General features: G+C 46.9%; 3 protein-coding genes across 3 annotated transcripts; all 3 read right to left on the bottom strand.

Moving 5' to 3' along the window:
• Nucleotides 1-4,412: 4,412 nt before the first annotated feature.
• FOXG_19318 (uncharacterized protein) lies at nt 4,413-5,107 on the bottom strand. The gene is made up of 3 exons (XM_018399526.1): nt 4,822-5,107; nt 4,691-4,770; nt 4,413-4,625 (listed from the first exon to the last, which is right to left on the bottom strand). Exons 1-3 carry the CDS (start codon nt 5,012-5,014, stop codon nt 4,596-4,598), a joined length of 303 nt encoding a protein of 100 aa, XP_018242568.1. The 5' UTR covers nt 5,015-5,107; the 3' UTR covers nt 4,413-4,595.
• Nucleotides 5,108-8,021: 2,914 nt separating this feature from the next.
• FOXG_06592 (lysophospholipase) lies at nt 8,022-10,092 on the bottom strand (the record flags this gene model as incomplete). Its single annotated transcript, XM_018385288.1, has 4 exons — nt 8,022-9,163; nt 9,214-9,363; nt 9,427-9,984; nt 10,038-10,092. 4 exons carry the CDS (start codon nt 10,090-10,092, stop codon nt 8,022-8,024), a joined length of 1,905 nt encoding a protein of 634 aa, XP_018242567.1.
• A 575-nt stretch (nt 10,093-10,667) lies between these two features.
• Nucleotides 10,668-11,099, bottom strand: FOXG_06591 (uncharacterized protein; the record flags this gene model as incomplete). Its single annotated transcript, XM_018385287.1, has 2 exons — nt 10,668-10,678; nt 10,736-11,099. 2 exons carry the CDS (start codon nt 11,097-11,099, stop codon nt 10,668-10,670), a joined length of 375 nt encoding a protein of 124 aa, XP_018242566.1.
• Between the last annotated feature and the right edge of the window lie 1,432 nt (nt 11,100-12,531).

Below are 12,531 nucleotides of genomic sequence, written 5' to 3'. Positions count from 1 at the left end.
GGAAGACAAGGTGAGTTGGCAGTTGATGCGTTGTTGAAAGAGTGCAATGAATAATTATGGGAGCTCGAGTGAGGGAAGCTAGAACATCGCGGACGACGCGTGGAAAACTTTGCAAATTTATATCTTATTATTTAGCCACTGGGTCATTCACCATTGAACCGCCTCTTACCACTCTTGTGGAGTCCATCCACTCACCTCGTGCTTTGTATGCATCGGTAACACCCACCCGAACAAGATCCTGGACTTGACACCGCATTCAGTTCTGCAGCGGTGCTATGTACATCACAGTACGTACTGTAGCAACCAAGAGCAGCGCCACCCGGCTTCGGGAGAGAGGGAGGTAGAGGAGCCATGAAGATCAAAGGGTCCCCTCCAGATGTTAGTCATTTCGGCGTCGTAGTGGAATAGTCGAGATCTAATGCTTGACCGGACGGAGCGCGCATAAGTTGCGAGATTCCGGACATTTTATCAATATATTTACAGGGAAGCAATTAAACCTTGGCTTGACAGACCAACGAGATGCGTAGGTCTGGAAGAACCAGCGAGGAGTAGAGATAAAGAGACATCAAAAAAGTTGGGATCGAGACTGCTCCCAGAGATAGCCTAGAAGAATTACTCTAGTTAGTGACTAAACTATAAATTTTAGGTGCAGAAAGTCTTAGCTTCTACGTAGTATCGTTTGGTACATAAGAAATTAAGTTTGGTAGAATAACCTTGAGAATGTCGCACCCGAGACTTATGCTGCACACATTCTGCATGTGATGCGCGACTGAGAGCCGAGCCTGTTGTCCGGGCTAATCAACGTCGGGAGGGCAAGATATGACGCAATTTTGTTGAAGCTATCCAGACTTCTGGATCTCTCGTCGCAAGGTTATTTACACCAGTGCTTACCTTGTACAATTGTACATTGCGCTATCATTGACGCAAGTACAAACTCAAGGACAAGCTTGATGGGGTCGACTTACCTTCCACGGAATTCATTTTACCAATGAAGTCGGAAACGTTGGTTCGGCTTGATTTTTTCGAGTTCCTGGACGCCTGGCACTGAGTCTAGACGGAGCCCATACATTAGGGATATACGGACTCTGTCGTATTATGAATTGTGTTGACTTGGACAGTGGCGTTCTCTCGTTATTCTTCTGACCATCATCGTGCATTTCTCAATTTTCGGTGATCTCATTGTGAGATATGATGATAGTTGAGCGCATCGGCTAAGAAACGAAACACTTGGTTGTTTCTTGCTATTCAATCCTCAAGGTGAAGTTGCATCCTCCTACAGTACTCCGTCATTTGCTTATCTAGGGAAGTTTTAGCGCACCAGGTCCTCCAGTCTCCATGCCAGCATGGACCATGTGGTGGCTTGATTGGCTCTGTCTTATCGACAAGAAAGCTTGGTGGGGTCCCACCCAATGGTTCTATCCCCGTTTTTTGCCTGACGCAAAGATGTTTGAATTCAGCCACCCAAATACTTGACCAGAAACGCATCAACCAATGGATAATCCTATCAAGAATCTGCATGGCTCAAGCACCTGAAGACGTCCGCCCCATTCATTGCGGCTCGTGTTAACAATACGTGAATGGAATCTAAATTGATGACAGTGTGAATGATGCATCGACAACGTCACCTTCGCCCCAGCTATTGCTGACATAAATTTGTGGATGTGAATGGGATCTGTTACGTGCACCGACCCCGGTGCACGTAACAGATCCCGATGTGAATCACCAGCAGCGCATACTGACTCGGTTCTCTGAAGCCAAGAATAAGAATAAAGATCAGGCTAAAGTGTTCACGAGGTTGGCTCATTCAATGGCCACTTGGCGATAATATCTGTGATACCCTCCATCGCCGACTTCGAGGAACCTTGAAGCTTGTTTCTCTTGGTTTTGAGCTCATCTGCTTTACTCATCTTTCCCATTTCATCTACCATTGCTAGCCCCTCGGAGTGTTGACTGCCGTATACATATCCACAATATCCTGATACAACGAGAAGTCTAGGCCATGTGGCCGGCTAAGTATTGAATTACGCTAGAGGTCATGACTGTCAATCTTATATAGTTACGATGGGCTTGAGGCCATTGATTTTTCAAGCTTTGACCTGTAGCCCATGGCACCTTTGGCAATTGGTGGGGCAATGAAATGTTAGATTGGTGGTTGGGAATTTCAATTAAAATGAGGGTAATTTTCACACTTGAGGTTCAATCTAGTCCCCAAGAGCTCGTTCTTCTGTCTGTTCTGTCCTTTCAGGTGTTGTTGGATACGCAGCTATACGATGGGGTGAGTGTATTAAGATGTGGAGCAGAATGTTGTCAGACATTACGTGTATTCGGTCCATTGATCCAGATCGATATATTCATGTTGTGTTTTTTTTTTGGCAAATACTACACCGGCGTGACAAAATGGCTACACCGGCGTCACTCTTACACAGGCGTCATTTTTACGGCTTCTGATTGGTCCATCCCTTTTTGTTAGTGCATTTAGAATCTGCCAACACTGCTCGTTGTACCTCTAGTTTAGCTCCTCACCGCGACGATTGACGGGCCCCATGAAGCTCTTCACCAGCTAGCTACTACACTAATTACCTCTTTGCCGCGTGTAGTGTTGGAGAAGTGGCATGCAAGATGGTGTTACACAGGCAGCCACCTCGAGGGACGATGTCTCATGATGGATACCAGAATTGTCTGAACAGCATTACAGATCTGTTGCAGGATCAGCAGGTCTCGTATCTTGGCCTCTCCTCTTCAGATATTGAGACGAGGAGGTGCTTCCTTCGAGGGTAGTTAGAGGATAGCGAGATAGATAGCTGCCCTCTAGGGCATAGTTGAATTGGCCTGGTTCTGCAGTGAAAACTAGACCTCGTTGTGATGTTCGCTTTAGAACTGGTTTACCCGATTGGTTCTTTACCAAAAGCGAGGACTTGTTAAGGGAGCTGTCTTCACCGCCTTTGCGTGGATGTACCTATGGGCAGGGTTCAAATCCACGACACTCCACGACACATTTGTGAATATGGCGTGGATATGGATGCTGACTAATAATTTCGATGTGGAATGGGTGGAAATGGATCCATTATGGAAATGGATCCATATTGTGGAATTCGTGGAATGGAAACCTACTTCGTCCAACAATGGTAATTAATGGGTCCCGCCCGCCCTCGGTGACGTCAATGTTTTTGTCATTGGTCCATTAAAATCCGCCGTTGCTTGACGCAAAGGCAACACACCCACCGACGTTCCTGTTTCTTGTTATGCTGGATATTCGTAGCCGAACCGATATACCTATAGACGCGCCTTGCCGTCTCTCTCCGTCAAGATCCAGCTTTTGTAGAGCTGAAAGAGCCGTTGATTGTCCTCTTCTGTTCGTTCTGGAACGGATGTGGTTGACTTGGTAGGATGGGGAGTGGCCATTTCGATTTGGGGTAGTAACGCGAGTAACAGTGAAGCCCCCAGAATGGACTCATTGTGTACGGAGGAAAATGGGGTGGCAAATCGATGTTGTGTTGTTGTGGGTGATAGAAAGTACTTAGGATATGCGGGATTTCACAAGGAAATCAAGGTATTTTCGAACCCCACCTAAAATATTCCACGATTTCCACATGTGGAACATGTGGAAGGGGCTTCGTGGCGTGGATATGGAAATGCTGAAGCCCACGTGGAATGGAATGGAATGGATATGGATCCACATTATGGATCCATATGTGGATTTCGTGGTATGGATTTGAACCCTGCCTATGGGTCGAAGGAAAAAGGAGCGAATTAGAAGCCATAAAAGCGACGCCTGTGTAAGAGTGACGCCGGTGTAGCCATTTTGTCACGCCGGTGTAGTAATTGCCGTAAGTAAAACTTGGTTGTTTTTTTTTTTATTTTTTTTATTTTTATTGAGCTGAGAGTTATTCTCGGGTTTATATCTCTAGATAATTGTATCTAGGACTTTAAACTTTAAATCTAGGACTTTCAGACTGTTAGTCTGAATCCTGAAGGGAAGGGGGATCCCCGGATTTTCCAACAAATTCGGGATGGCTATCACTGATAGAGAGACTCACCATAAATGCGACATTATCTCGGTTTCCATTTCCTGCTTATACCCCGACAGCGAGAGTTCTAGAAGTTTAGTCTTTTTGCGATGTCTGGCCCCTCTCAGCGTAGCATGAATAGCATGTAGGAGATTGCCTTTAGTCTCAATTCCGTGCTCTATTAACCAACCACTCTTTCGATTACTCCGAGATGTGAATCTCTGCTTTATCTTGCTGGAATTTTCTCCTACCAATATAAATGTTAATGCCAATGGATAGCTCTTCGAAGTACAACCATTCTTCCTGGATGAAGAATCTCGAGTCATAATTATAATATCGGATTTTCCGCCTCTCTAGATTGCTCCCCAAACCATGATTGACATTTTAGACTTCCCATGCACTGTAAACCCGAAGAGACTAACCTACATTATATCAATCTTAAACCTGGCCGACCTGGACCTAACATAGCGCTTTAAGCACTAGACATCGATAAACAGATTGATAAAACGAGTATACTTCAATTACACCTCCGACCGATGCTGTGTAGAACTGACTTCCTCCTAAGCGGCTCCCGTTGCAGTAGATTCCCTATTCTGGCCATTGGCAGGATAATTGCTGCTAGATATTGATAAGATGCGAGTTTTAGCAAGTGCTACTGCGGTTTAGGCGTCTATTCCACTCACTGCGACAATTTTCTCATCTGCTGCTTGGCCGAGCTTACTGTCTCTTTGAAGTGGATGTATTCGGTAAAGACATATATGCCCTGTTTTCTGATTAACGTTTGGCCACCAGTTCATGGGAGGCGGTTCCTTACTAGAATACCACTGATGAGGTAAAGCACCCAGACGATGATCGAAAAGGCGAGAACAGTCCGCCATTCCGAACATCCGGCTCCATTGATGCTGACCCTGCCCACCGGCCCAACCCTCCAGAAACGTCCCCAATAATAGCCCCAATAGTTGTAGTACCACTCTGCACTGCAGATGTGGCTCCTCGTTCTCTATCATAACCCAAGAATATTGAGCTATCGTCCACAATAGAGCAGCAGGGAGTCCTCACCGTTTCGAGCAAGCAAAACGCGACAAGCCACATGATGAAGAGGATAAAGTCGAATGGAAAAGCCATGAAAAGAATATCAAACGGTGCGAAGAACACTATCGAATAGACGATAGTAATGCCTGCGACGACCATAGCGTAGATAATTCGTCCATCGACACTGATATTACTAGCCTCATTGACAAGATCGCAGAAATGGCCAAGGAGACCCAGTACGATCGCACCGCAGGCGAGCTCAAGAAATCGCAGGATTACGGAAGCGACCTTGTGTCCACTGCCACTACTCGTCATTCTCGGTAGTAAAATCTCCTTAGTAATAAGTAGTGAGTAGCCAAGAAATTGTTTGATGGTTGAAATCAAGGATTCTTTCCACTCGAGACGAAACAGCGGACTGCTATCTCAACCACCAATGCCTGGTATAAGAAGGCCAGTACCAGGTATGATCCGGTGCTCCCGCTTAGCCCATCCAAAGGGCGATGTTTAACTTTCAGCAACGTCACCGTGACTCAAAGGCCAGTTAAGGGTTGGCGCCTGACATGGGGGTCGTACCATACTCGAGCCATCTGTCGTACCTTGTTATGGCTCCGGGGGGTATCCACATAATTTGGGTAGCGGTGCATTCACTGCAGAAGAGGGGGCTCGCGAGGTTTGGTCTAGACCTTCTCCCGCCTCAATCCTTCAATTTCTAATTCGTATTCATTTGGTCGGATGCGAGCCCTGAACTGTACCCCCGAGCCCTTGGCCTGGAAGCCTCGGAAAGCATAAAGGGCTATGAGGCCTAATGACAAGGTAAGCGAGGAAACGGTTTGTTTCTAGGCCTATTGGTGCTCATGGCGTCCCCCTCCCCGCCGGGTCGAGCAAGGATAAAGACGGCCGGCCGTTGGGGGTAATCCTCATGGCGGATTTGGCGGGGGTTTCATCTCATTGACATCAGCTCATGCTCGGAAAGTATGTCAAAGCCCACTGTGTTGTTCCGTTAATAGCTCTTGTCATTAAATCCATGACGCCAGTTGCTTCCGGCATGCTGGACACAGGAGCCAGTGCGGGTTAAATGCATAGCCACGTCTCCTTCAGACTTTCTCAGAGTGCAAACAAGAATTCACAATCATCTAGTGCCCAATGGCTACGTTTACTATACCAAAGCGCAATTTTCCGGCAACTAACTGGTGAGGTCATTTTTGCGTAACAATATCTAAAGTTATGTGCTGGGTGAGATTGGCTCCCACTGGCACCTGTTGAACAGGTGTCACGAGCCCTGATTCTCTGATGTGTCTCATTGGATGTGTGTATATTCTTGGTTCAGTTGTGTTGGATACGCAACTATACGATGGGGTGAGTGTATTAAGATGCGGACCAGAATGTGATGATGTTATTGATTGTCGACTTGATTCTCTGATCAGTCTGTCAGGGAGCCCTCCTTTTCTGGATACAAGAGTAATATTGGTGATAAAGGAAAGTGGAGCCCATTCCTGTTAGATTAGTGATAGCGCCTCGATAAAGGAATCGTGTATTTGGTAGGTCCCCGGATATATCAATACCGAGTAGCGGGGAAACACCTAAAAAGGACAGAACAGAGACAGAAGAAAGACGAGCTCCTAGGGACGAGATTGATCCTCAAGCGCGAAAAATAACCCCATTTTAATTGGACATCAACCCCACTTGCGTATCCAACAATTCCCAGCCGCCAATCTAACAGTACCTTGCTCCATATGACCCCAGTCACATGACAGAGACATGAGGGGAACCTACAGACGCATCACTAACCATTCTCGTCAAAATCGTCATACAAATCATTTCAAACTCATCTATGAGTTCTCAATGAATACTGTGCGTGGCCTTCACGAGCCAAAAGGATTGGCGCCGGCGTATTTATAACGAGCTGTTTAAAGCATCCTTAGGAAAATGCGGACACAATTTGAACAATGTGTGGCACAGCATGGCCTTGGGGAAACGAGGACGAAAAGTAGGCGTTGTATGTAAGCATTAGCGACTAGTGCCCTTTCGGTCAGAAAAGGCCGCCGGGCGTAATAAATTGTATTGTATTGTTTAAAGCGTGCCATAAGGAAAGTTAATCAAGGCAGAAGTTTTGGACCGGAGACGAATTTACGTCTATGGCACAGGGTAATCTTGTCCTGAAGGGAAAAAGAGCTAATTGCGTTGCTTGTTAGGGCCACTGGGTTGGGCAGCCACGTCCAAGAGCCTCAAGAAAGCCTTTGGCGCCGGTCAGCAACAATAAGAAGAGGCCTCAATCAGTTTGGGAGTGTGAGCAGTGTGATGTCGCGATTTGTAACTCAAAATATCGTTGGGACATTTATCATGGGCTAATTTAGGTAGGGAATAATGTACCTTTCATTCTCGCATTTTAATTGGGCAGACATCCCCGGAGTGACCTGGCGGGAGTCTTTCGACAACTGAGGGGATAATGCCTACTACTTCGGTTACTACCGCTGAATACTTTCAAAAGGAAGCTCATGGAAGTAGATTGAAAGGCTGATAGATATGTCATCAAAGATGACAGTTGTCACCTATTACCACAGGCTTAGCAAGCAGCTTCCAGTTGATTCCACATAGCACAGAAAAGATATAGAGCTTGCTTTAAACCTTAAATAGGAAGCGGGAGAAAAAAAAAAAAAAAAAAAAAAGAAAAGAAAAGAAAAAAAACACAAGACGACGGAAAATACACAATTCATCCCAATATTTGACAACTACGGTCTAGCCGCAACTGGCAACACTCAAGTTTGTTTTGTGTTGGGAGGGGTATGCCATATCTAGAGCATATTCAGCTAATTTTAAATAAATGGAGAATGCAGCAGATTGAATCAATAACCTAGCATACTGGGGTGGCTATGACATGTATCTGCCGTGCCGGATTTTGTCCTACGTGGGAACACCATAGAACACGGGAGCTATAGTGATCGCATATATTATTTTTTCAATGTTTGATGACTATGACTTAAGTCAAATGTACAGCAAAATGAAATTGACTAACAGGGTAACTCCCACCGCCATCACAAACGGTGCTGGGTGCCCTACACCACTGGTAATGATCTGCTCCGGCTCGTATGTACCCGGAATCGTTGAGTTTGTCGTACCATTCCAACAGTACCTCGAGAAGCAGTCTACACATTTGGATGGTGTCTTCGTACCTGTGCGGACCAAGCTGCGTGCCAACACCGCGCAGCCTACGCAGGCGGGCCAGTCTGAGTCCACCGTGGCATTGCCCATGGTTGCGACGTTGTAGCCGTTACGAATGATCTCATCCCGCTCGGTGTCACTGTATTCGAGGTCAAAGGTTGTGAAGTTGGACTGATATGTATACGGCGTATTGGGTAGGTAAACAATCACTGGTCCTGAGTTGTTGGAGTGTGTATTGCAACCGAAGAAGGTCGGACGCTTGTTTAGGCCCAGATTGATAAACGTGTTTTGATCTGGAACCTTTGGGAACTCGCTATTCTGGGTGGAGGCGCCCTCCTTGGAACTCTGATACGTTGCCACAAGGGCTGTGCCGTTCGGCCAGTGAGTCGTGGTGTCAGCGGAGCCGTCAACAGCAAAGATGACATCCACTTGGCGTTCGGATAAGAGCAGTGGATGCAAGGGAATGTTTTGCAAGTCCTCACCACCATCGACGAGCGTTAAAACCGTGCTATTAGCGTTTAAGTTGTTCCTGGGGTTGTATTTATAGAATGGGTTGGGCCAGTTGGCGATATCCTTGTTCTCTTCGCCAATGTCCGCCAGGGTGTTATTGATGGCTTTAAGCAAGAAGTCTGGGACATTCTCAGCCTTCTCAATCTGCAGGAATGCCTGGTTAAACAGAGATGAAGACGTCCCCATGACAAACCCGGCGTTATCAACCCCAGCGATGCAGTTCCCATCTCGCTTGATGGTACCGTTGCTGAAGTCAGAGCCGATATATTTTAGAGGTGCAAAGGCGGCAAGTCCCGGATCGTAGGATCCCATTTCCCAGGGGTTGAACTCTATGATGGTAGAATTGCCCGCTATCTGAAGCTGTCCTGACGTCCGCTCCACCGCAACAATGATAGGCATAGGTGCCGTCGCGGCAACAAACTCGATGTCATTTGCAATCGATGAGAAGGTATATGCTAGGGCGGTTGTTAGCTTTCTATTCCAATGTTAGCTGAAAAGTTCATACCTGGCCCTCCATCGCTTGCATTGACAAGCTGATATGACAAGGCTCTTCCCCAATAGTCGGTTATGGTCTTGTTGTAGCCCGCATCGGCTTTATCCTTCACATCTTGGTATAGCTCGCGGTAATACTGTGCTACAGACAAGTCTGCTGGCCCTAGAATTTGTCGGAGTAAGCGCCACCCAAGATATCTTGATCAGGAATTCTGTCATCACACACCTTCAATGATTGAATTATCAAATTGCCAAAGGCTATCTAGTAAGCCACTGGATGCATAGATGATGGACTCTACCGTCGTGAAGTTCTGGACATAGAGACTTCCTACAGCCCAACTACCCCCAGACAGGCCACTGAGGTACGTTGCAGCCTGAAGAATGCCGCCTAGATGGCCTTTATCTGTAGAATTCGTGGTTCGATTGTCGAATGCGGCGATGGCACCAGCACCATTCATCATGGCCCGATAACCCCCGCCAGAGATGGCAATGCCAATCCGCGGTAACTCGCCGCCATCACTCACGATGCCATTCACATACGCGTCAGTGTCTATGTCGCCAATGTTGGCTCGAGTGAGAACGTCTTTTAACGCTGAAATGGTGTTATTGCCACGAAGCTTTAGCCATGACGTTTCCTCAGTTGATAGGGTCGTTGCCTTGCGAATGATCGGCCGTCTCTGCGGGCATGAGACTCGGCCTGGGGCGTATCCATTGGGGGCATCTGTAACGGCTCTCGGCGCAAGAAATGACAAGACTTCCCCATTCGTGGTTCCATATTGTGCCACTAAATCACAAATTCAGTCGAGGCTCACTGTTACAGCTGAGACATTAACATACCGGCGGGCGAGACCAGAAACGCTGCCAATTGGATCAACCGATTGCACGCCAACATTGTATGCTTTTGCAGAATTTTGGTGATGTCCAATCCAATGAGGTTGTATAATCAGTTACCCGAGTCGACGACGACGACGAGAGACTTGATAAGATGAAAGTTGATAGCTTTTGAGGGTGAGAGCGGCCCTGACGTTCTCTCTGTTGATACGATATTTATATCCAAGGCATGCTCCCCAGGGCCAAGGTTTATCGTCCCTCAGAGATAAGTATGTCACGGCTACGTAACCACCTTCGTGGACTTGTCTTCCGCACTTTTTCGGTTTGATAACTACACACACTACTTCGCGAACATTGCAGAGCCATGTAACCTTCGATGGATGAGAGGTCTTACTATCCAATGAAATGATGGCGGTCAGCACAAGCTGTTTAAATTATCCCACTTTAGTGCGCTAATACTCCAGTAGGTTCACGGAAGGAAGGTCATATCACATGTAAATTTTCAGCTGATGCATATGTGGCTGAATGATGGATTTATCAAACTGTGGGGTAAGCCACCTACTGAAGCCTTAGCACCCTCTAGGGGATACTTGGTCACTGCTGCGAACACACCATCATCCCATCTTGGATCTGCCCTCAAGCTGGTTCTATTTGAGCTGTCAGGCTTTCAGATAGACTGCTATTACTATTAGTGGTCAACTTACCAAATACGAAGACGACGACAGCCTGACTTCCCCGCCCGCCCAAGACTTTGACGGTAAAAGCGTCGATTGCGCAGGAGTAGTCAAATTTGTTTGGCCCGACATAAGTTACGTTCCACAGAAACGTCACCCTGTTGTTCGCCTCAAATCCAACAACTCGGTATGTAACAGAGCCCTGAACCCCCCCGCCTATGTGGCTCGACTTGCAGCGCAGCATACCACTCTCACCTGCCAATATCATCTGCGGTGGCCGTGAATCTGGCGCGTCTATCCAATGACCATGGTCAAGGCTCGGGGATTGGGGTTCGAGGTTGAGTTCCTCATTCGTATGATTCAGAATGACGACTAACAGCTCCCTCGTGGCCATGGCGCTGTTGATTTGGGAAGTGTTAGTCTATGCTGGAATTAGGTAGGCGAGTGTTCAACAGTGGACACAAGAGATGAAACCAAACATGAGGATGATCTGGTTTAGTAGAAACGTCGAAGGAAACTTGGGCCTAATATAGTTTATAGTTTATAGTGCTGCGCTCGAGGATGTCTAGGCTGGCATCAGGAGCTTGTAACATTGACGCGGGCACTACAAGTTACACGTTCCTAATCGTATAGATCCCTGGGGTGGCAAATTTCTACATAATAACAGATCTCAGATCTCTGAAGAAACCCGCTAGTTTGACATCTCACCACCGGCTACATCAGGTGTGAGGCAAACTGCTGCGCTTAGCATTAGTGAACGCTCTTAGCCAACAAGGGTTGCGGCCAAGACACACGATATGGGTTTTGCTTATTCTAAGCGCTTTCTCCTTTTACTCTCTTGATTCTTCATATGCCTCGAACCACAGCTATCGGCATAGATTGTACAATGATCAACGAGACTGGAATCGACGCCCCAACCCAGGGCGGTGATATCATGACCCCCGGATAAGAAAGCGGAGTCAGATCATGATCATGCTTGTTTTAAACCACTTCATAACCTTGTTATACGTAGACACCCACGGTCAAGAGGGTGGGAGCGCGTGGCCGACTGAGTTTGGAAAGCACAATTAGTGGGTGGCATTAGCAAACTCAATCGCCTCATCACCAAGGCCTACCCATTATCCCATCGGCTAGTTCGAATCAAACAAAATCCTACAGGGCTGTGCCTTCTGACAAGAAGCGCAGCAAGACCGATCACACGTTGACACAGTGTGTCCGTACGGAAGCGGAAGTGGCATTTTGAACTCGAAAAGGTCGATGTTCCAGGTCGGCGAAAAGGCGATCAGAGTTGCCAGTGTGAATATAGCCTCAGGAAGTATCGACGCCTTGGAAATTTGATCCAAAGAAACATCGCCTAGCACATATTCACATTTTGGGGGCTCAAGAAGCTGTTACAGATGTCATTATCAATGACGTATAAAGCGTATGAATGACTCACCCATGTCAGTTTATGCCGTTTGTAGTATCGCCACTGACAGTAATATTGAGGTACCATGGTTGAGAGACTCATGATCATATTTTGTTTGTGTATCTCTTCGGTTGTCATAAGGTTCTGTGGCGGTGACGAGAGGGTGATGCAATCAATCAGGGTGTAATAATCAGACCGTACTAACTGACCCGTATCGCGCTCAAAGTCCCAGGAATTACAGAAGGGTTAACCCCAATGAATTATCCGGCGGGGGGGAAAAAAGGTTATCGTAGCAGTACTGGAGGTCGTCCTATTAGAGAGAGATGACTCCTTTATTGAGTCTTGATAACGCAAAAGTCTTGTAACTTTCTTGTACATGGGGTCGAGTGGAACAAAGTACGGAAAGGAGCCTCGTGAC

This window comes from Fusarium oxysporum, chromosome 3 (assembly GCF_000149955.1).
Source record: "Fusarium oxysporum f. sp. lycopersici 4287 chromosome 3, whole genome shotgun sequence".
In the NCBI taxonomy this organism is placed as follows: Eukaryota; Fungi; Ascomycota; class Sordariomycetes; order Hypocreales; family Nectriaceae; genus Fusarium; species Fusarium oxysporum.
The sequence above is the reverse complement of the archived record's forward strand: the minus strand, read 5'-3'. Positions and strand labels throughout refer to the sequence as shown.

Excerpts from the sequence above, each read along its gene's own strand:
- FOXG_19318 (XM_018399526.1), bottom strand. The coding sequence starts at position 5,014 with ATGATAGAGAACGAGGAGCCACATCTGCAGTGCAGAGTGGTACTACAA. Across the intron at positions 4,771-4,821 it reads ACCTCATCAGTGGTATTCTA|GGCATATATGTCTTTACCGA; the intron begins GTAAGGAACCGC and ends ATCAGAAAACAG. Across the intron at positions 4,626-4,690 it reads CAGATGAGAAAATTGTCGCA|CAGCAATTATCCTGCCAATG; the intron begins GTGAGTGGAATA and ends ATCAATATCTAG.